General features: G+C 35.4%; 1 protein-coding gene across 1 annotated transcript; it reads right to left on the reverse strand.

Moving 5' to 3' along the window:
• Positions 1–23700: 23700 nt before the first annotated feature.
• On the reverse strand, positions 23701–24126 carry LOC144704960 (uncharacterized). Its single transcript, XM_078577543.1, has one exon. The coding sequence runs from the start codon at positions 24124–24126 to the stop codon at positions 23701–23703; it is 426 nt and encodes a 141-aa protein (XP_078433669.1).
• Positions 24127–25932: the final 1806 nt, after the last annotated feature.

Consider the following 25932-nt stretch of genomic DNA (forward strand, 5'->3'; position numbering starts at 1 on the left):
GGCACAATGCAAGCATGTGATAGAAACATCAAGATGCTGGTGTTGTGGTAGAATATGAGTGCAACAACAAGTTGTGGGCAGAACTGGAGGTGCTTGGCATGGGTATATGGGAAAGATGAGTGATGGTATTCAACATGTCAGGGTAGCGGCTGTAAGGACATATGTAACCAGGTACCACCTAGGAAGGGTGAAGTAGAATAAGGGCTCTCCTAGCGTAGTGACAAGGCGCAACAATAAACATATGGCATTCATAGGGGAAGGATATAATTTGAACATGGAATACCCTAAATTTGATAACATTTGAATCAATTCAAAGAAAATTGTAATGATGAAACTTGGATTACATGGTCTTATGCACCTCCTGAAGGGCAAAGAGAAACAGAGAGAGCCAGGTCTGAAATGGGCTGAATGAGACAATATAACCAATCATACCCTATTAGCATAAATACAAATCAGAATTTTTTTTTCATCTCTCTATATGATAATGTAATTCTTTTTCATTATCATTTTAAAATATAATTGATCAAACAGATTTACTGATACAATAATCATCAACTTATCTCCAATACAAATATTTCATTTACACAAAATTAAATATTTAATACAATAAATAGTCATCAGTAGTTTATTAAAATTATCTACATTAAAAATCCAAAGTTCTGTGCAGATCTGAAGTTTTTATGCAAACAGAATAATACTAAATGTAAAAGAAATGATAATGTACTTAAATTTAACCAAATAGAGATGGATGAAGATCCAGGAAATGTTTTTTTTTCTTCTTTAACATCAAATACTACCATTTATCTTTATCAATTTTATAAGAAGAGAAATATTCACAATATAAATATTCATAAAATAATAACAGTGGAACAAGCCAATAGATACTATTTACTATATGAAGCCCAAAAGCCACAGCAACAGATTTCCACTCAATCACAATTTATGAGTTTTAATGGGATATTTTTAAAATCTGTGTCAACTTAATTTCTCATGGAAGATTATGATTTGATTAAAATAAGTACGCAAGATTGAATATTCAGATGTTTTTAATTGTACAAATTTATAGCGAGATCTGGAAAGATAAGAGCTATATGTATCTATTCATTTAATACATCTTGTTACTCTGCACATATAGGGATAAGAAAGTACACAAGTTTTCAAATAGTGGATTTGATATTTTTGATGAAACTTGATTTTTAGGCCGATGATTTAGGATTAAAAATATGTTAAAATATTAACAAAGAACACAGTCTTCACCCATTCCAAACACAATGAATACTAGGTTCTTAAATGCATGCATAGGAACATAAATATTATAAATCAGACATGTCTACATATTAATATTTCATCTAAATGAAAATATTATGAAAATCAAATAAAAACTGATACCATTGATTTTTAAATTAATTAAATCAATTATTTTCACCCCAGAAATTCCATCTACATTTGAATCAAACAGACATTTATTATCTCATTACACATCAAGAAATCAATTTTTTCTTAAATATTCCCTACATGCTACGGTGAACTAGTTTATGGACATAAATGATTAGTTACCATAAAAATTATGGTTGAATGAGCATGATAAATAAAAATAAATATTTATATTTCTTGAAGTAATCACATTCCAAAAATGAGATTTTATTTGTCTTTACGTAAATAATATATCAGTGCCAGCAAGGTAAACAGACCAAGCCTAACATGGATAGAGCAGTCTGCATTTAATAACATTTGAAAAGTTCTAGACCACTTTAAAAGTTTGTGTCATTTAAAATATGCATAAAAAATGTTCATAAGAGGTATGTATTTAAAGAGGAAATGTTAAAGAACTGAAACTCTTACTTTTAATTCCTTACTATTTAGAAATCATGAGACCCATTCACTCTAAATAAAAATTTTGTATACTAGCAAGTGTGTACAAGAAATATCTTCTATCGATTATCTTCAGTGAATATCCTAAAAGGAAAGCTAATCTTTTTTACCTAAAATCTATATTATTTTAAAAACATATCAGATTCACATGATGGCTGTAAATTATGTAAACTGATATTTTCTAGACCATGTGTTAACAAGATATGCAAATGAATACCACCTTTGCATCTATTCACTTTTAAAGTTTTCTTCATGTGGCTATATTAATTATCTTTAAAATACTTGATATTATCATGAATTCAATTTTTTACTTGGATAAATTAAATTCCAAAAAAATTGTCATTTATTAATAAACAAACCCATATTATTTTCTATAAATAAAATGATTCATCATTTGTAAACCGATATAGCTGAATGTTTGTTATACAAAGTTTTCACGCTACAGAAAATTTTAATGGTCTTTTTTAATCAATTCATTAAATCAGGACATTGATACAAAAACTACGACACCAGATCATCTCCGCCATGAGTTAAGAGATGAAGGATTTTCAAAAGAATCCATAAATAAGAATAAATTAAGCTATCCGATCCGATTAAAACTGATCAAATTTTATAGTGCTAATATCCATTAGAAAATTTACTATAACCGCTAAAATACCAATAGTATAAAATATACTAGATAAGTAATTTATTTAATGTCAACTGATAACATGTTGAATGATCTATTTTACATCTTAGGTAAGATAAAATATAGTCCCATACTAAGTTTTTATTTAAAATGATCAATGATTCTTTAAAAATACACTTATTAGAGGTCAAATATAGGGGTAAAATATATGAGAACAGATAATAAGTGTGTTATCAGCCCTAGTACCCCCTTGTATCATAGGTAGGTAAGAACAGTTCTGTAAGAACAAAACAACCCATAGAACCAGGTTTTAGACATAGTGATAACCAGTCTAAAATCAGCCATTTTACGAAGAAATTCGTAAGAAATTAGCCATTTTTTCTAAAATGGTGTATAGGAGTTAGAGTTACTGGTAATAAGTTTAAATATATTATACTAGAAAAGTTTAAATTATAAAATGAGAGAGCAAGGATTGGCTGTGAGGCTTCACCAATTGAGAACTCCTCAGCTCAGTCCAAGGAGGCTTCGCCGATTGAGAACACCTCAGCCAAAAAGACAATGGAGGGCTCACCGATTGAGAACACCTGGAGGCATCGCCGATTGAGATCACCTCAGGCTTTACATGCTTCGCCGATTGTGAACACCTCGTTTACTCGTGGTTAAGAAAAACTTTTATTTTTTACAAGGGCAAGTTTCTATATAACAGACACAATACAAAGTTGTTATCTATATATATATAAAAGCTCGAAACTTGCCCTTGTAAAAAATAAGGGTTTTGCTTAACCACGAGTAAATGAGGTGTTCTCAATCGACGAAGCCTCTAAATCCTGAGGTGATCTCAATCGGCGATGCCTCTAGGTGTTCTCAATCTGCGAAGCCTCTAAGGTGTTCTCAATCGGCGAAGCCTCCGTGGACTGTGATGATGAGTTCTCAATCGATGAAGCCTCCAAGTACTGAGCTTTGGATTTCTCAATCGGCGAAGCCTCACAACCAATCCTTGCTCTCTCATTTTTAATTTAAACTTTCTAATATAATATATTTAAACTTATTATCAATAACTCTAACTCCTATACACCATTTTAGAAAAAATGGCTAATTTCTTACGAATTTCTTCGTAAAATGGCTGATTTTAGACTGTCATTATCACTATGTCTAAAACCTAGTTCTATGGGTTTTTTTGTTCTTACAGAACTGTTCTTACCTACCTATGATACGAGGGGGTACTAGGGCTGATAACACACTTATTATCTGTTCTCATATATTTTACCCGTATATTTGACCTCTAATATGTGTATTTCTATCTGAAGATATTATATATAATTAAAAATCAGTTAAATTATTATCAGGAATCTGATTCATATTTATGGGAAATAGTAATGTGTATAACACTAAAATGTCTAATCTGAAGATGAACACTCAATGCATTTTATTGAAAATGCCTATGTGTTTTGATGGATGTTCAAAGTTGAATATGCTAAAGTCAATCGATTTGGCATCAGATTGTTCATGGATCATCATATAAGGAAGCATGTAGATAAGGATCACTGAAATTGTATACTTCAAACTATGTATCTCGCATATGTAGTGGTTGACTATGTTCATGTCTATATAGACATACTATTGAGTTCTGTGCCTTGGTTTGTCCATGGAAAACATGTTTCCATGGACGTGTAAGCGTGTCAATCAATTCATAATCATTTTTAAAAACAAAACATCAAATGTAGCTTTTGGGGAACTCATTCCAACCTTGACTTTGCCACTCTGAGATTGTTATGAAGCCGTTCAAGCCTTTGGTCCCTAGAAGTATCCATGCGATCACTCTGCTGTTGGATCTCCACGTCTTCTTCTTTAAATCTTGTTGAAAATATAGAAAATAGAAGGTTTAAGTCTTCTTTAAATCTTATCACCATGAAGACACTCTCTTTGGATGAGAGGAGAAGAGAGTGGAGAAAGGGAGGGGCTCTCAAATCTGGCTTGCATGGGTGCTTGAAATGAGATCCCTTTCTCTCTTTATATTTCACTTAAAGTTTTTCTCAAAAACCCTAAAAGTAAAATACATCCACCAAAACTCTTATGACCTTATGTGTGTGACCCTCTAGGCCCATGTATCATTCTAGTTAATAGACCAACCTTATTAATTAACTCTATCAACATATATCAATTAAAAAGATCGATTTAACCCAATCAATAGGTTAAGTTTCTAGACCCTGGGGTGCCAAGCTACACCTCGTGCTCTAGAAAATACAAGTAGTGTTACTCTCTCATGGAATCTTTACCGTCATTGGTCACCGTATATGTGTAATCCATTACCCGCGCGAGACTCTCAAACAATTAGGGTATGGTTAATAATCAAACCCTAGCCCTTCATTCGATTAGTGCTGATGTGTAACAGGGATCATTGGAGAACGCCTTCTCTAATATCCTCACTACCTTGGCCATGGATTTTTCTACATCGTCTTCCTTGAGTTAATCTCCTCTTATACCGAGGGCAGATGATCTCGTTTTGACTTCTCAATCATCTCTGTAAGCTTCTTACTACATCCAAGATATGATTTATTTAGATCCCATGATTAGAGGCTCATAAGTCGTAGTCAAAATGAATCAACCTGATTGACATTTAGGTATAATACCATTCAGGAATTCATACGGATCAATTGAGTGAACTTTTTTTCCAAAGAGCACTCACAATCTATCCTTAGTGTTGTCACACTAATAGCCGCAAGATCAGCTATATTTATCGTATAAGTAGGATCAGCTAGTGCTATTCTATCTGGATAATTCGATGTCTGTCTCAACTATCCATCGAATATGAATATTTGGAATACATGTTTAAAGACTAATGATCGCTATATTATGATCTCATCATAATTCACTAAGTCATTGCACATATTCATGGACTTCATTATAGACATCACACAGAATAATATTGAACGTAAATATTTTATTCAATGAACTTAAAGAAACATGGTAATGTGATTGGCTTGATGGCCACATAGTATCCATCACATACATAGTTTGACTGTATGGTAAATTATACAAATCATTGATACCGTTCTTTGTCATTGATCAAAGAATTATATTGACCAGACATCATTTGACCACTCAAAGATGATGGCCAATGTGGACTTATCTACCTAACTTTAATATTTTTATCCCAGTTAATGGATTAGTTTATAGAGCCAATAAATAGATGAGTAAAATAAAATCTTTGTAAAATTTTCAAGAAATTTAGAAGCCAAATTCTTGGATAAATTGTAAGGATAACTTTCAACTTTTATGGCTTGTAATTATTCAAGTTAGAAACTAAAGCACTTACCATCTTCTCTCTCCCTCACACACATTTAACTCATTTGAACATTTACTTTCACTTTCATTTTATGAGTCTACATAGGCATATGGCCTATTGATCTTTCTCATGGTGAAAAATCACACTACAAAGAACAAGAAAGAGATCTTGCCTTCAGGAGAAACTTTTAGATGGGTTTTTCAGCCTTTTTATCGCACTATGTTTGTTGCTGTAATCATTTCAAAGACCATGGCTTTTTTAATATTTCACTGAAGATGATTTAAGATATTTAGCATGATTTTTCAATAATTTGGGAAATTTAGTACGAATTTATAATTCCACGATATGCCTTTTATAATTCCACGATAAAGTCAATGAAATTTTGAAATATGAAAGTTAAAATTAAAGCCATTACCTTATCTTATTTGTCTATATCATTACTAATTCATTTGATCATTGATACATCTTAGAATTACAATCTCTTCCATTTCATTTTTAAAATCCATGCAGCCATATCAACCAGTAGTTTTAGAGCTATTCTCTCACTCCTTTGGGGAACAATTTCACTAAAAGTAGTAAGCAAGATATTTTCCTCTCCCTAAATATTTTTAGGCTGATTTAAAATTGTTTTATTGGCATGTATTTTTCTTACATCATTTCAAATCCAATTTTTAATATTTTAACCAAATGATTCTTGGTATCTACATTAAATTTTAAATAATTTATAACTTCATTTCATGGAGGAATATCAATAATTATTTTAAACTTTTCTAGATTATAAAATAAATATATAAGTCAAATTCCACCATTCAGAATTAAAGCGATTATATGTATATTGAACTCATTAATATTTACTCATTTGACTACTGGATGTTTTTAAAATCACAGAGTTAACCGTTGATTCTTTACGTGTTTATCATTACTTTTAGCGCTTGTGATAGATCTCATATCCCTTTTTTTGGTGAAAAATTTGGTACTTTGGTTTGGAAGTCCATAAAGGCATATTTAGCCCTAATTTTAGATATTACTCTCTCTCTCTCTCTCTCTTTGTAAAAAAATCACACTAGAAAGTGAAATCATGAGATCTGAATTTTTAAAGAGTATTTAAGTACTCTAGATTTTTTCCAACACCACATTTGTTGCTTACACCATTTAAAATTATGGAACACTTACTATAATTGGCTTTATGTTTAATGACTTATAAAAATGGAAAATTGAAAATATGCCAGTTAAAAGTCAAAGGAGTAATCATGTCTTAATTCAAACCTGATATCTTTTTCTCTTGACTAAAAATTAATCTACAAAGAGAAACCAAGGGATTTCACCTCTTTCAAAAATTTTAAGGCTATATGTATAAAATTAAAGCTATTACCCTATATTATTTTCAGGTGACTCAAATTTAAGGTTTCAATTCACCATTGGTGCTTAACAAATAAACTCATTTTCATGAAGATGAAGTCAAGAAGAGTACCAAATCTTCCCTGAATTAATGATCAAAGGGTGGGAATGCCAGCTGCCAACCCCTAACTTCAGTTTGTGATTTGCCCCTTTCTTCTCTTCCATGTTGGCATAGGTCTTCATCTTATTCAGCCTCCTCTGATGCCATTCTGAGTGCTAGGGAGTTCTCAGAGGGTGTCATACCCCTCTCTTGCTCGCACAACCATTTGAAGGGTATTCAGACACCGTTCTGGATCTAGATTGGGAGATACCTCAAATTGAAGACGAAAAGCTTCATTTTAAAGCTCCAAAGGAATCATCACCAGCAATAAGTACTGTGTGCTGGCCGGGGGTGTTATTCAGAGGCTGTTGAATTGCCCCTAGCAGTCCCTCGTGGCCAGAAACCGCTTTCGGATACATGACGTTGACGGCTGGGAGCAGAGATAGATGGATCTTCCCCTGGCCATCTGATCTCCTTCAAAGGAAGTCCAATGGCTGCGACTTGCCATGGGCCCCTTTTACTTATGGTGCACCCACAAGCCATATCAGTCGACCTGTCATCAGCCCTATCACTCATTTTCTCCTTTCCGATTCATCCTCATCAGTCTTCATGGCCAATCAGATGCCTAGAAGTGGAAAGAAAGAGAATTCTATAAATTTTGAAAAATTGATGGCGGGACGCAGCCCGAGCCCCCAGGAACGTCTTCGGAGACATCGCCATCGTCATCGACATCACCGCCGGCTCGCGTTCAGCCTGCCCGACAAGCCAAGGCGACGGGGCGCACACCCGGATTCAAATATCCCAGGTAACGGGCACGCTATCAGCGTTTTCTTTTGTTGTTTTCATCCGAATTACTATACGCGTTTCTCGCATTTTCCACCATCGGTATTATCTCTCGTCTCTCCTTTTTCTTTATCTCTTTCCACTATCAATTATCCGTTGTAGTGAGGGAAAATACAAACTATAAGGATTTTCCCCTCCACCCCACTAATGGGCCTAGAACCCCCCCTTTTCTCCCCTTATTGTTAGCTTGTTAGGGGCCCATCCACGTTCCCCCCTATAAAAGGGGAACGTTGGGTGCCCTAAGGGACACCCTTGACTTGCGTTTTTTATCTAAGTATCGTTGAAGTTGAAGGGTCACGACCCATTGAGAGGAAGAAGGAGGGAATGAGAAGCTAAAGCTTGAGGAAGAAGAGCTCATGGGAGGAGAAAGAACACGCTGTGGGAGACTCATCGGCCGCCCCGATCCGTTCTCTCTCGGCGCTTCTTCCGGCGGTGCTACGCGGAGTCACCGTTCTCAATGAACATCGCCATCAAACTTGCACCAACGTCGAGCGGGGCCTCCCACTTCCGAGAGTGGAAAATCGCTTTGGCCCCGACGGACCAACGGCTATGGCGTCGATTCTCTTCTTGCTGCTGGGTTTGGAGTGACGACCATCCAGTACCCCGACTTGCTGACTACCTGGTAGACCCATGTGCGACCTCGTGGAAGCGCGCGAAGCTGGGTGGAGATTCTACTCCTCTCCGGGCCGCCTGTCGAGAGCTCGTCGTCCGATCAACACCAAATGTGATGGTTCGGTGCCAATGAAAGATGGAGGTATCGGACTACGACAGTGGCATCATCCAACGGAGAATCCTAACCGTATTGAACTAAGATGAGATGCAAGACGCGACAGAGTGGCACATGCAAGTGCCGATTTACCAAGAATTCTGACTCCCGGAGGATCGACAGAAGTCACCCGGTGGTGGAGGGATTAGACTTCTCGAGCCTCGTCTGAGAGGAAGAGGATGATTACGGCACCAAACGGAGCAACTCCGCCGGTGAATATATTAAGATATTATAAGAGATGAAATAATAATAATGAATTCATAATGATAATGTGGAAGATGAGTAGTAAGTAGAAATAAGTAGTAAGAGTTATCAAGAAATAGGGAAAAGGTAATGGTAAGATATTCATACAATAAAATGTTAATTATATTAATATTTAAAATTATTAGTTTTGATAGATATTAGAAATAGTAAGTAAGTAGTATAATGAAGCTGATTTGTTGTATTATATAATAAAGGAAGAGAGTGAGATACATAGTGGGAGAATGATTCTTAGATTTTACTTAAAATATAAGACTAATTAGCTAGAGAAACTGACAAGATACTACTCTTATTACAAGGTATAATTATTATGGTTGTTTATTTCAAGTGATATTTAAGTTATATTTAGGATAGGATAGATAAATATAGCAGTTAAATGGATATTATGGTCAAGGAAATTTATGAATAGTGTATTTATTTTAGTGGAAGATTAGAGGAAGAATTCAGAGTTTTAGTATTAATGATAGTAAGAAATATATAATTTAATTTTATGTCAAATAGGGAAATCGAGAAAGATTTATGTACGATAAGAGTTTTAGTATTATTTGAAATAAGGGAAAATAGGTTTTGATTTCAAGAATAGTTTACTTAACCAGGTAGACAGTGAGAGCTAGAAGATAATAGAGGAGGTTTCTTGAAGAGTTAAATATATATATATATATATATTATGATTAAGGGATATATTAAAGTAATAAAATAGAGTTTATATGGTTTTTATTTTAATAGGTAATTTTTATTCTTTTCAACACTTGAAAGAGGCCAATCTCTTAAATTTGGTTGAACTCACACACAGGTGTCAATATGAACTTAATCAAAGAACCTAAAACTAATAAATTAGAAAAGATCTACCCGATGGAATGGACGGGATCGCTGATGAATCAAATCGTAGGTGCTAAATGGCAGATTTGAGTGAACTTTTTAGTGACTATTAATATTTAAATTTATCATCTAAAAAATCATTTGGCACTTAATTATTGAAATTGGCCTTAATTAATTATTAAGTATTTATAAGTATTTTTTAGACTAACCCCACTAGACTCATAGAGTCAAGTGGAATGAATCTCGCTTCTCTTTTAGAGTTTTTGATATTTTCAGGTTAAGGTATCATTTGAGGGTTATTGGGATAAGGAAAAGAGGTTCGAGAAGGCCCAATCACGTTCAGAGGTCCAGGGGTGGCATAGAGTTGTAGCTTGCATGACTTTAATGAGCCTTTAATCTCATTAAGGCTAAATCTTCAAAAAAGGCAAGCCAAGTGAGCAACCATAATGAGGAGAAATAAGAGGACTCAAACCTGATTGGAGGACACTTCTTCAACAGGATTGAGGCTGCAGAAAAGATCTGGACCATTCGAAACCTTGGGAGATCCAAGGGTCATCATTTTCTTCTCTTTCCTATAAAAACCCCTCACAATCCAATGTAATACTCACTCTTGTTTCAACATAAATCCATGATTTAGTGGCCTGTGTGAAATTGATCTTGAGTCCTCTTACCTTTAGTGAGAGTTGGGTAGAGCAGGGGCATTCCTGAGCAAGAGCTGCTAGAGAAGTGGAAGAGTCTTGATCACCTTGGGCCTTGGCTGGTGGGACAAAGAGGTTTGATCTCTAGTTCTTCCCCTCATCCCTATATGTTCACCTTTTCCTGCAGGTTAGTCTTGGAGCAGCTAGCCAACATCTAGACAGTTCCAATGCCCCCAACATCGAGATGGTTAAATTTACTTTATTTTATTTTAAATTTAAAATAATTCTAAATAAATCCCTTAAAATTCCCAAAAATCATACTTCATCTAATGTTTTCTTTTAGGATAAATTTTGATATAGATAAAATATCATAATTATAATTTTAGTAAATCTAGTTACTCTGCTTCATAGGTAATATATTATAAGTATAAAACAAACCAAAAAAATATTTTAAACAGAAAATTCACTAACTATTACGTTTCTCCCTAAGGATCGACCCTTACTCTCCCTAGGCTTGTAAGGTTTATAATATTATTGTTTTAAAAATTCAGATTACCAAATGAGTACAATTATTGATTATTTTTATCAATAATACACCCCAAAATCTGAGTTATCAATCACCCAAATCACCCTAATTCAGGCAGGCAGAGAATAGGGATACCAAGTGCTGGCCCCTAGCTTTGGTATGCATCTATGCTTGCTTTCCTCCATGCTAACACAATTTAGAGATGGCTGGAACTCCTGTGGCTTTGTCCTGGTCTCTCGTGGCAGTTGTCGATTCCAGTGTGAAGATGCTGAAATTAGGGTTGAAAACCTCTTTTTAAGGTTGAGGAGAGACCTTCGATGGTCTTGTAAAGCTTGTAGGATGACTCATCATCCCTAATCCCCCTCCCTTCTTACTGGAAGTCGATGGCTAGGGGAGCAGATGGATGTATTTGCCCCTAGCATTTGTCTCTTGTTTCAAGAGGGGTTAATAGCTAGAATTAAATTGCCGTTGGCTCTTGATGCAGCCCTACCATTTTAGTTCCCTCGTTAGCTTTTCCCCTTCCTGACTATCCGGTGAGGCACCTTACCATACTTTTCAACACCCGTCCTTTTCAACTCTGGTAACCAGTCAAGAAACTATAAGAAAAAAATATTGATGAAACTATGTAGAGCAAGAAAATATCAGCCAATCAAGATTTTATCAGTACATTTAAATAGTCTTGATATGATGCACGCTTCACCAGGATCAGCTCAAAGCCCAGTCATATTTTATTTCCACGTTTCTTAAGATCATGGCCTGTTGGATCGTGATCCTTTTCGTCTCTTTTCGACCTCGCCTAGTGTGGATCTGAAAGAAACCATTTGAAAGATGTTTCAAATCTGAAAATTTGAAAAATGATTGCTGAATAAATATTAAACAGGTTTATGAAGCAAATAAAACAAAGTTCTTCCCAAGGCGCATGCATGGGCTATCTCTATGTTGGGCCTCTCAATTTTGGACCATGTGGGGCTCAATGGGCTCTTTGTGCTGATCCTCCCAAGCACTATTGCTCCTTGTGCGGTGGGGCTAGCTGGTCGCAGTCTAGCTTGAATGCGCTACATTTGCTGGCATATAACTGGCTTGAGCACTACCACACCTTTCTTGGCTGTTAGATAAATTTATTCTCTGAAAAATCACTTATTTATTTAAATTTGAATTTAGCCTGAAAAATCACTTAATCACCAACAAGAGAGAGAGAAGAATGAAACCCATATTTTGAATAAGGTTAACACATATTTTGAATGAAAATACTGGACCTGTAAAATAATTAACAATCATAATAAAATGTGTTATTTTGATAGAAAAGGTCCAATTAAGTCTTGAATTGTTAATTCAATTGAAAATGAGGATAATGACAATAAGGTGGTGCCAAAAATAACCTTATGTAGGAATTCATGCATCAAAATGGATTCATCATGTACTTGGTATTGGATATTCTAAAGATGTATATTTGTTTTACTTTAGTTTGGTTATACGTGACATACGTATAACCAAACTAAAGTAAAGTTAGTTTGGTTAGGTAGTTATAGTAAATGAAGGAAGATTAAGATGTAGGGACTTGGGGAATAAGAGGAGAGATGGATAAGAAAAAGGATAAGCACTAGAAAGATTGGGGAAGATATTTTCTCATTGTCTATTTATTTAGTGGGTGAGGTAGGCTACAGATATCAGATAGGAGTTTGAGAGCTAAAGAGGTAGGGAGAGAATATACTTTAATTCTTTGAAGATCTTATGAAATTAGGTAGAGAGAGATAATGCTAGAAGATAATGGAAAAAAATAGTGGATAATAAGAGTAATTAAGAGATAATCATTAATATTACTATAGGATTTGGGGATAAATTCTATAAATATAATACAATATATAAAAGAAAATTATAATTGAAATATATATTATAAAATTTAAAATTATAAAATAAATTATAAAAGTTAAAATTGTAAATAAAATAAATTATAAAAGTTAAAATTATAATTAAAAATAAATTGAGCCAGCAAGTCTCGGGTGTGAGGCTTCGCTGATTGAGAAATCCTCAGCTCAGTACTCCGGTTTCGCTGATTGAGCATTTAATAAGTGATTTCAATATAGTTTTTGTAACTTAACATTGAGATAATAGGAGATAAAAGTAGAAAAAATGTTTGTGGTCATTAGGCATTCGATGAAATGCTTCAAAGAGGTCGATCTATGAAATATACATTCAAATATGAATTTTGGTCTTGATTGATAATAAATCTATGGGTTGAATCATTTTTATCAACTAGACATAAACCATATATGGTTTAGAGTTCACCCAAATTTCTCTGATTAAGGAAGCTGAGAATGGGATGCCGATCGCCCTTCTAATGTCACTATTTGGTTTGGTTGTCTTCTTCCATGCTGGCACATTTATTGGAAATTATGGGCCTCCTCAAGGGGTTTCCTGAGCCAGCCAAGCTGTCCTCGATCTGTTATGGACTCCGATTTGACTGGATGGGCCCTGTACGGGTCCCCCCCCCACCCCCATAGCTGTAAAGTTTCATTAGAAGATAATGAACTTGGGCCATGAGAACTCTTTTTAAGGGTTGAGTATAGCTGTGAGAGACTCTAAATGATGTGGTCTGGTCTTGGGGTTCCCTATGGCCATTGTATCACCGCAAGCGTTCCCCCTTGGCCAACAAGAGTTTTGGCCTGAAGGAGGGTGACAATGGATGGATCTATCCTTGGCTGTGGATGGATGAATGAATGTGATTAAATTACAGCTGTGGTCCTTTCTGAAGTGATGCACCCTTAAGCCTTGTCAGCTGCCCCATGAACAACAGAGATTTTGATTTACCGTCGGTGCGGCCCCCTGCCATCCTCATTAGTGTCCACGGCCATTCATGACCCTACAAAATAAAGAAAATAAAAAAATGGGTATAAATCACATTATTCGATCTTCCTTTAAAAGATCATATGCTCGAGACTATTGAATTATACTTCGCCCCGTTATGGCACTTATATTGCACCCCGTTAGGGCACATGCTACGGGCCGAGTTGGCTCAAAACTCAGTAGTTTTCTTTCCTCTTCTCTTAAGTTTACAGCTTGTTGGGCTATGATCCTTCTCTTTTGTTTTTGGGTTCCATTCCACCACCAAAATAGAAATAAAAAGATAGAAATCATAATTCCATATTGGAGGAATAAAAATTTTGTTCCTATATAAATTGCACTCATTTATGACTATTGAATTAGATAAAGCCCTTTCCCCATGCGCGGGTTGTGCATTGCGAGATACTGGTTCTTTGTGTGGGCCTCTCTATGGAGCTCGATGTTGGCCCTCCATGTGCTGATGGTGTTTCATTGCATTGCTGCTGCATGGGCATCGCATGGCTTCAATGCTGTTGTGCCTCCATAGATCGGTTGGCGTGCACTCTAGCTAATACCCATTTTTTTGGTTGTCCTCCTTTTTTCATTAAATTATAAAATATAAAAGGTCACACTCAAGAGAATAAGTGAGCCCAAAAACCTATTTATCCGTCCCATTAAAATTCACAGTGTTAAAACATAATTTTATTGAGAAAAATTTTGGACCACAAAATTATGTAAAATCATAAGAAAAAGTGTATTTTAATAAAATGGCCACATAACTGCATGAATTGTTAATTTATATGAAAATTAAGATTATATAAATGTTGTGATGCCAAAAATAGCCTAAAAATATGTATGCTTTCACAGATCATTCGCGTTTGATGCCTCAAGACCATTTCCTTTTCTTTGATGATATGCGTAAAAATTTAATTCTTGTAAAAAAATAAAAAGGTTGCTATCAATGGGTGAGATTGCAAAGAGATTGATGATGCCTGATAAATGCCTTTTCTTTTCCCAATCAAATGGTTGTCACATTCTCAAGCTATATCTCCATCCAAAAAGTATAATTCCTCACAATAAATAATCAGATGACAACATGTGGTGGGGTGAGACTTTGATTTTGTCATCCGATTTTTAATTTTGAGGAGTTATCCTTTTTGGATGGAGATATAACTTGATAATGTGACAAACATTTGATTGGGGTGAGACTTAAAGACAGGAAAAAATTAATATATCTAATTTAAAAAATATAAAATTCTAAAAATATATTCATATCATCGTGAAGACAATATTAAACAATTCATAAAAATGTATTTTGACTCAGAAAAGTGAATCTTTTCAGATTATGTTTCCAAAAAAAATCCTTAAAATAAAAATAAATATAAAATTGAATATCCTTTTAAAAAGTTATATTTAATAATTTTAGTACTGACACCACACATTTATAATTTTTTTACTGTACAAATATGTAAATTTCAAGATATTCACTCAATAGTCCTCATGTTATCATTTTCTCCCTTCTATTGAATGTGAAGACTGAGCATTAAGGGCATTTTAGTAAGATGTTTTAATATGTGTTTTAATGAATGTGCAAATTAATGGATGCACAATATTTCCTCAGTTATATTAAAGGCTACTAAATTTGACCACATGATAAAAGCATGAAATCACTGATTTAGGACTCAAATTTTCAATGAAACAGACTCAAACATATGCTCCGACACTCTTTAAATGTATATGTGGATTTGACTTCATTTGGTTGGCTTAATGACTTCTTTAAATTCCCCCTTCCTACTTTTGGGTATTTAAGGCTGAATTTATTGATGATTTAATGAAGATTAAACACAGAAGGATATAACGTTCCAATACTGATATCTTGAGTTAAATCATGTAGTAAACATAGCTAAATTTTTTTAATATTTCTAAATAAAAAATTATATTTACTAATTATTATATTTAAACTAAAAAAATAGTGATGTGAATGATTATTCATGTTGAAGTAGATGTAATTATGTCTTTTCATGAATATTACTGAAAGAGACTTATTACATACTAACTGATGTTGATGATAAACCTATGGTGTTCAGAAGTATGCTTTTCTTGTTAAATATTTTTGGCTGGTCAGGTTAAGGCTTTGGGGGCGATATGAAGAAAACTTTGAGGGACAGAGTGGAGAAGTCTTTCGGGGGCCAAGTGGAACTAGTTCAAGTGCCATCGCTCATGGAAGACTTTGGGGGTCAAGGGCAATAGAGCTTTGCCAAATTTTTCTATTTTTGGTATCATTGTTCAAGCATATTTCCAAGTAATTCACTTGGTGGGCATTCAAACAGAGATGGCTAAGCCACATCATAACCTCGTGAAAGATACCTGGTGTAACACAATGAGCGTCGGGATTAGATGGCTTGTGTTACAACGCAGGACTGATGGCAAAAGAATGAGATGAACGTGTGCAAGCAACTTATCAAGAAAAAATGAATGAGAAATGTAGCAGTTTTTTTATGATTAGTAATACGATCGACTAAAGATTTGAGAGTGGACCGTCGTGGCCAAAACGCCCAATGACCCATGGGGATCAACTAGACATCTATGAAGAGGGGGACACAATGGTCTAGAGACGTCCACATCCTCTACTGTTAGGTGACCTAAATTTGTTATCACAAGAAATTCCTGACTCTTGCTAATGGTGGCTATTCCTATTAGTTGCAGACTTCATGTGGAAGAGGAACAATTTAAAGACGGTAATGAAGAAACTAATGATACTGCAATAATAGTGGGGAAGATGTTGATTGACCTGAGTGGATCAAAATCCGGAAGTCCGTGGAAAGTGGTCAATGACACAATCAAACTTCCGAGGCCGACAGCAAGGTGTGTGTACGATGGGCTGATGCTTACATTGTCAGGGCTGGGCATGCGCGGGCACACGAAGAGCTGAGGTGTGTGGTGCGGGGCAAGGGTTGGGGGGGGGGGAGCACGCGAGCGAAGAATGCGCACATGTGGGGTGAGCGAGCATGAAGTGCGCATGCGGGGATGCACGGGGCATGGCACGAATGCCCGTGGGCAAGCGTGGGCACAGGGAAATGGCTATCGAAGGCTGCCGACGCGCGACAGCTGACCATGGCCACGGTTGGGCACAGAGTGCGACCATGCGCGTGGTACAGGTGCGGGTGGTGCGCGGGCGCAAAGGGGGGGGGGGGTGCACGAGGGGCGCCGGCGCGTGGGCGCACGGGCACAGATGTGGGGCCGTGCAGACACAAGCATGCAGCCACATTGGCAGGGTGGTGGAGAACAACAGGGAAAGCCGACGATTACTCTAATGGGTGGCGCCACATAACAGAATAGAATGTGACAAACCTTAGATTTCCTTTTATTTTCTTTCAAATTTTGGGTTTTTTTTTTAAATTCCAAACATTCCAAGAGAGAAGGTTATAAAAACTCCCTCTCTAGACGTAAAAATTGGTGAAATTTGAAAAGAGAAAATCTTCATCTTTACCTTGTGGGCTTTGCCGTGCCACTGCTCTACGCCAAGCTCTCCTCCTCTAGTGGGCGAGGAGATGTTGCCATCTTCGGCGTCGTTTCTGCCCTCTGTAATCTGTTGCCCTTGTCTTCACGGTCGCCACCACCGCTCTCTGCCATCATCCTGCAACATGGGGTAAGGGCGTGTGGGCTCGGGCAAAGGATGTGAGGATGCCGAGAGTGTGTGGGCAAGCAACTACTGGTGAGCCTTCAAGATTTCCAAGAAGCCCCTCTTGGGGAATTCGCCAATTCAAGAAACATGTTCTAGGCAGACGGGTTGGAATGGAGATCGTTCGGAGCGACGAGAAGTCGACGTCGAGCGAGAAGATGGCCGGGCTAAGCTTCTTTCGAGCAGTGTGCTATTGGAATGTGAATTCTTGGAGCCGCTCCAAGAAAATCAAGATGACGACAAGGTGGTGATCTCCCTGTGGTGAAGCTAGCGACGTGCCAGCGACGGGGCCCACGATCTACACAATAAAATGGTAAAATATCTCCCAACGGTAGAAGGCGGGAGCCCAAATAAAGATAACCTTTCAAATTTCCAAATGTACTCCAAGGCTTCCTTGGGCATGCCTTCACTTTATATAGAGGAGGGAGGATGCCCAAGTGGGCCAAACACAAGGGAAAAATGTCTCATGACAAAGTTTCCCCTTAAACGTACATCAAACAAAATAAAAGAAGATAACAATGGACGACACCCAAACATGGCAGCCCATCTGAATCATTCAGGAAAACCAAAATACAAGAAAATAAAAGTCATAGGTCACAACATTTTGCTATGCCAAGTACTTGAAGCCGGGGTCGCGGACGTCGGCTCGAGCTGCACGATGAGGTTGTTGGCGACCCGACGCTGGACTGGCGAGATGGTCCCCTAATCAATACCCCAAACATCATTAAGAACTATCCTTATATGTATATAAAACTAACTGTGTTCCATTTCATCTACCTGATTTTCTATTTAACAACTACATGGTAACTTGACCAAGTTCAAGATAATATTTTTAGAGAACCTAATTCACTCCCTCCACTAAGGTTAATCCTTAGGTATCTAAACTAGAAAAATTATTTTATTATTTTTCTCCTTTCATTTTCAAGTAAGCATCAGCATATTTAACATTTATTTCAGAACTCGTTTCTCTCCGTTAGTAATAAAAACCATGTGGCAAAGATCAAGCAAGAGAACCCCCATTTTGGAAAATTTTGTACACTGATTAGAAAAAAAATTTCTATCACTACATTTGTTGCTGACATCATGTAAAATATTCCAAATTTTTTGATAGTTATAAGAAGATTATTTTAGATAATCCAATTTTGTTTTATAATATTTAGAACTTAAATTCATGAACGAACTATAAGGATTGGTTTACTTTTGAATTCCATGACTCATTTTCCTCTACATTTAAATTAAATCCCATGACTCATTTTCCTCTCTCACTATTACTATCTTAGTGAAAAATATTTATAATTTACAAAGAGCAAGCAAGAGATCTGGCATTTTTGAAAAATTTCTAAACTGCTTTTTTAAAATTTATGCAACACCATGTTTACTGTTAGCATCATTTCAAACCTCATTAATGTTGTCATATTTTGAAGAAAATAATTCGATATATCTCGCATAAATAAATGTAAATTCAAGTATGCAGGTTAAACGTTAAATTAATCACCCTCTCTTTTTTTTTTTTTGTCTTTTAATGAGTTTAACCTTTTGGTTCACTCAAAAATTCAAACCTGCCACTTTTATTTTTAAGTAAATATAGATAGATTTAACCATTCTTTCATGCCTCCCTCCTTGATTTCTTGGTGAAAAAATGCACTACAAAGGGCAAGCTGGGAACCTCTCTGTGTAGAGAAATTTTTATTCTACTTCTTAACATTGGTTGCTAAGGTTATTTAGTTTCAGACATCTTATCTCTGTCTCTGTCTCTGTCTATGTCTATGTCTATGTCTCTGTCCTTATCTCTGTCTATGTCACACTCTCTCTATCTTTGTCTCTGTCTCTGTCTCTGTCTCTCTCTCTGTTTCTGTCGCTAAGTCTCTCTCTCTCTCTCTCTGTCTCTCTGTCTCTATCTCTGTCTCTGTCTCTCTCTCTCTTTCTCTCTCTCTCTCTCTCTCTCTCTCTCTCTCTCTCGTAAAAGAACAAAACTAAAAAATGACAGCAATATATCCTAACTTTTGGAGATATTTCTAAATAATGTTAAGTTTTTTTCAAAACTATGTTTCTTTGAAATTCCAGTTCAAGATTAAACTATTCATCCTACCCTATTTTTCTAACTAATATTTGATTCTTTTGATGGATTGATAATTATTCAAATTACACCCCATGGCCCTTTCACTTTGGGAGATCAAATGGGCAGGTCTTCTCTCTTTTTCGTGGCGAAAAATCACATTCTGATTCCACATTAAGCAAGACATCTTTTTGTGTGGACAAACTTGTATTCTGATTTTGATTTGTTTCCTATGCCACATGACTTGCTAACATTATTTGAACTTCAATGTGTTTGTTAATATTTTGAAGAAGATTATTTCCGGTGCATGTTATATTATTTCCAAGAATATTTAGAATTTAATTCATGGAAGACCTGGAATGGTTGGTTTTAAATTTGGTGGCTTATAAAGCAAATGACAAAAAAGTTCTAAATACAAGTTCAAAAGTAAATAACTTCTGTATTAGTCATCTTTATCATATTTAATTTACTTGACCATTTAATAATTATTAACATTACCGATCTCCCATTTAATTTTGGAATTTGATATAGACAGATACAGCCTTAATATTTGAGCCTATTCTCTCTATCTTAGAAAATCATTTCACTTCAAAGAGAAAGAAAAAGATATCACTTTGTGAACGAACTTGTAGGTTGATTTTAGAAAGAATTCACACATCATGCCTGTTCCAAACAAAACATTGAACCCTATAATTTTTTGAAATTTATATGATATGATATGATATATATATCTACCATGATTTTAAAGAGTTTTTAGAAGCTGATTCATGGAAGAAATTTTTGGTCGGAATTCACGAACTAATACATATGCTAGTTGAAAATTATAGCAGTTACTTTGTCTTATTCTTCTCCATCATACATGTGTTATTTGACCATTTGATGCTTACATTTGATGCTTATTTCAGACCTCATCTTCCTCGGATCTCTCTCTTAATGAAAAATTACACTTCTAAGAGAAAGCAAAAGCCATCATATTCTAAACAAATCTCAAGGTTTCTTTAAAGCTTTTTTGACACCAAGTTAGTGTCAAACATCAATTAAATTTTATAGGATCTGAAAATGTGTTTCTTGCAGGATTAAATAAGTTAAAAGATAGAAAAATTATATCTTAACAATTTCTATATTAATATCAAGCATAAGATTTAATTGTAAAATCCATAGAAATGTATAGCATATAAAATTTTGCCATTTGATGCAGAACATAAAAATATACAAGGATGGGAATGTTGTGACCTAAAATTTGTATCATCAGTAGCCTTTGCCAAGGTATCATCATTTGGAGAATTTTTCAGTAGTCTTTGAATTTATCTTGAAAACAACAAATCATAAAGTATCTATACAAATTTACAAAATCTGTGGAAGTGACATTCCACACAGAATTGAAGAAGTTAGAAGGAAACACATCAGAACATTGGGAAATCATGGAGAAAAAATCAGCCTGAAGAATTATTTATAAGAGATTCACTCCACAATTAATAAAAATTATTCAGGTTATCCTCACTCTGCCAATATTTTATTCAATGACGGATTGTTTTTAAAGTTACAGGAAGGAGAAGAATGAAACCTGCATAGGCACTCCTGCAAAATTTCAATCCAGGAATGTTTATTTATTCACATATTTAATGCTTGTGAGTTTGATCATGAGGAGTAAATAAACATTGACGTAGAAGATGGCATACATAAAAGAATAAGGTAAGAAGAGAACACGAGATAGTTAAAAATCAGTATATTGAACCAGCATGTATACTTCATTGAACATTAGAAATATTCTCCATGAAATATATTGAGGGATTACTTCTCAGTAAACATACTTGAATATCTACCTGAATGAAGTTATTTGAAGTAGATCCCAGTAGGCTTTGGACATTAATTATGTAAAGAACTTGTGAGCTGAAAAAGAGGAGGCTTTGGGGGGCAAGTCAAAGAAGGCCACACATCATCATATCATGGGAGATTTTGGGAGTAGAAGATAGTATAGCTTCACCAATTTTATTTGATTGGTATAGTAGTTATGCTGTATTTACAACTATTCAAATTCATAAAATTTGAATAGTTATGCCATTCACACGAATTTGGTTAGGGGTCCCATCGCCTCATTCGGATATCCATGAATAGGATTAATGGCTAACTTAACCTGGGTAAGAAAACTCGTTCTACCCAATCCTCTATCTCATTCCCTGGGTAGTGAGATCATATCTCACACAATAATTAGGTTAGGGTGAATGAGATTTAAAAAGCCTAAATTACCTGCCTTAGCTACTTAAACTTATGTAACATTATTAGTTTATCCTTGGCTTCTGATATGTTGAAACCTAAATATGAATTTGTTAGGAAAATGGTGTGTGATAGACTTGACTGTAAAATTTGGTGTCTGGTAAAGTGTACTTTATTTACAGTTTTAACATATCTCACTCTGTCTTAATAATGTGTTCTGTATTTTCAAATAAATATTTTCTATTAATTTATTTTTTTTCCCAAAATGTAGGATCCTGAAATGGACCCAATTCGACCTAAATGACACTTCAGAATGTGTAAAGTTCTACAATCAAACTTTTACTTGATGAATGACATTGATAAATAAATATCAAAATTTTGTTGAAGAATATAAAAGTTATCAATCATCTCTTTTACATTGAATAGAATATGTTAAAATTTATCATTCTTTCACAAGGCCTATGCCAAAAATATCTCATATATGGGATTTATATGACTCCAGGACTTAGTAGTGGACATGGATGCACAATTAATTGATGGATAAATCTTCACCATTGATAAAAATATAAAGTAATCTCGAACCAAGTCATACTGCAAGCAAAATATGAAAGACGTGCCTCGTTTTAACGGTAGAGATGCCTGTGACAGCTATCAACCGATATGCTGTGTGTATATGAATACATTATTTATATGTCTATGAGGTAACCCATACAAGATGAAAATATAATAAAATTTGAAAATTATATTGCAATTTCTCTTCTTCTTATATGACAAGGAGAAATTGTCAAAAACATATTCAGTGTTATATGGAAATTTCTCTTGTTTGGATTTGGAAAATATGATACAAATCAAACAATTCAGGAAAATTAAAAACACAGTTAATGGATAGCTCATCTTCCTTTATTATTGTTCTGTTTTTCTTTTCTGCTTCTATTCACCTTCTTTTCATCTTCCTTTCATCTTCTATTATTCTTCTTCTTTTATAAATATTTTCATCTGTCTTTCTTTTCTTTTCATATTCTTCTCTTTTTATTGTCTTCTTCACGTCCATTTTCTTTTCTTCTTATTTTATTATTCTTGTCGTCTTCACCTCCATTTTCTCTTCATCTTGTTTTATTATTCTTTTCTTCTTGTTCTTTTCATCTTCCTTTCTTATTCTTTTATTATTCTTATCTTTATCTTTTCTTCTTCTTCTCTTCTTGTTTTATGCTTCCTTTCGTTTTTCTTTCTTTTTTTCTTCTCCTTTTCTTGTTATTTTTTCTTCCTCTTCCATGCAATTTTTTTTTCTTCTTCTTACTTTATTATTCTTGTCTTCTTCCTTGTAATTTTTCACTTTGTCTTTGACATGAACTAGTCAACATAACTAGAGCGGGACCACACCACGACCCAACATGACCAGACCAGAGCCCGACCGAACTTCAGATAAGGTTTAGTTCTTCTTTAGTACAAAAAACCGGGACCGTCAAACCCTGTATGAGATTATGACGTGAAACAAAAATGGCAACAAAATCCAAAACGAAGCGGCATTCCCAGAAAGACCAATCCATTTCAGTACTATCTTCTTGAGGACTTCATCAACAACAATCTTACACGGTGCTCGGAGAAGATCACGTAGTAATTGAAAGCCTAGGAACAAATCCTTATTCGCGGATTCCAAGCCCAGAGACTAATTACCATCTCCCGGTAAGCAGAAATTCACAATTGAAAGCGATTTTGTTCTCCTATCATTTTTCAACAGCAAATTTACAACTTATGAGTGACATGTAACAGCTGAGAAGGGTAATCGACTTCTGAGCGAATTCAGACCGGACGAACGAGAATCTCATAGGAAACAAATAACTTGTTGTACTCCTAGTCAAGCTCAAAGGCGGACGTCGGATAGGACTTGGACAGGCCGACGGGCGTTCTGAAGACGATCTTGGTGGCGTCCTTGGCGTCCACGAAGAACTCGTCCAAAGAGAACCACATGAGCATCTCCTTCGACTTCACGCCCGTCACCTGCCGCATTCGGCGGTTCTCAACGAAGCCCGTGACCTCGGTACCAAAGGAGACGACTCGGCCGGCCTTCGGGAACGTGTAAACGAGGGCCTTCTTCTGGCGGAGCCAAACAAAGCCCGTGAGACGGTTAATGCCGATCTCGTCAACGCTCTCAACGGGGAGCAGGCCTCTGGGCAGGTTAAGCTCCTCGAGTAGGGCTATGGTCTTCTGGCGGCATACCACGTCGCCGGTGTAGATCTCCGCGCCGCGATGATGACTCTTGATGTTGTTGTGCGCCATGGGAAGAATACAAACTCAGAATCACTAGAACAGATGAAGAGTAGAGTTGGATTTGTTCTTTGCTCGGTTGGCTTTTCTGAAGGAGCGAGTTGTGTTTATATAGTGGTGGGCATTTGAGCATGGGGTTTCCATGAGCTTTCGTATGCCACCCACGTTCTGCTGCCGTGGCGAATAGCGAGCATGCGAGAGAATGAGTCGTAAGGAACTGTTACTCTAGATGAAGCTACAGCATTAAAGCGGGACGCACAGACATTTAATTTCTTACTGACTAAATGTCGGTGATCTGCTTATGCGAAACCAAGTTAGAGAGTCACTGCTTCTACCAGTGACGATTTTCCTCACTCTCTGCCTTTAGCAGTCGGGGGTAAAAGCTGGTTAAGCCGATCTCACCAACGTTCTTAACGGGGAGGATAGAGAAGAAAAGATGATTTTGGAGAGGAGAAGATAAAAAACGGGAGCTTCTATTGGGGGAAGAAGGAGATCATGGGCTTAACTAGAGGAATGGATTGCGAGAGTATTAGGTAATATCCATTCCCTAATTCATTCCTCTATTTAAGCCCATGATCTCCTTCTTCTATTGGAGATTTAAAAAACTCGGGATAGATCGCGGATGATTTAAAAAACTCGGGATAGATCGTGGAATAAAATAATTTGGGGATAGATCGCGGAACTTTTTAAAACCCGGGATAGATCGCAGACGATTTAAAAAACCCGGGATATATGGGAATATTTGCCCTTTAATTAAATATGCCATTTGTTACATATAAAATTGAACTTGTGAAACCATTTTTTAGAACCTATACATTTGAGACCATTGTCATTTCATTCTAACTAACACCTACCATTTAAACTATAGCATTATATCCATAATGAATTTTGAGAATAACATTTCCGACAGAAGCTGACGGAAATTATTTAGTATGAAGATATATCTGGTTTGATGATTTTATTACAGTTTTTTTAAAAAATGATATCAAATTTAATAAGATATTTTTATGGAATAAATAACATGCAAATTAAAAAATGGTATTAGAAAATAGAACATAATTATCTTTTAAGGGTAATAAAATCATTTTTATTGTGATAGATTCTCATCGTGTAGGACTGTATTGAAGTTTGAGATTAACCCAAAAAATTTAAACATATTATGCGGATAGCTTTTGTGTTTGATAACTACAATAAATTCTGACATAGTAGAAGGATCAAAGACAAAAATAGATATCTGGACCAATGGAAGTAAGCAATAACTATCTTTGTCTTGCTCTCATTTTCCTTTTAATAAAGAACTAGTGAAACTTTGACTTGTCGTAAATATTTATGTATCTTCACCACGAAGTCTAAAAATGATCAATACAAAAATACCAAATCTTAAAAGTGAATGGCACAGGAATCATCACCTTTTTATCAGGAATATAGAAGTTACACAGTTCATATTGATGACAAAGTTTGTGCTGCATGAGTTGCAGATTATCCATATTCAAGCACTGATTTACATAGTTTATCTGCATTTATGTCATATCACCATTTTATATGACTGTCTTTTAGTTAAAATACACTTGAATTTAAGAAATTGATTTTATTCAAATCTAAATAAGGGAATATGGAGAATAATAACATTTTTACCCATTATAAGATAAAGTAGTTACTATAAACCATTGCGTAGACTGTGTTTCTCTAAATAGTTAACCAACAAAATGACATGAAAAAAACATTTCAAATGTTCTAAATGAAAATAGTATAGTTATATTTATTTTCAAAAGTGTTAATTTCAATGATATTTTACTTTATTGGAAATTAGTTGATCAT

Source organism: Wolffia australiana, chromosome 6 (genome assembly GCF_029677425.1).
Source record: "Wolffia australiana isolate 7733 chromosome 6, ASM2967742v1".
Lineage (NCBI taxonomy): Eukaryota > Viridiplantae > Streptophyta > Magnoliopsida > Alismatales > Araceae > Wolffia > Wolffia australiana.

What these genes read in the sequence shown, in the direction of transcription:
- LOC144704960 (XM_078577543.1), bottom strand. Translation starts at nt 24,126, where the DNA reads ATGGCGCACAACAACATCAAGAGTCATCATCGCGGCGCGGAGATCTAC.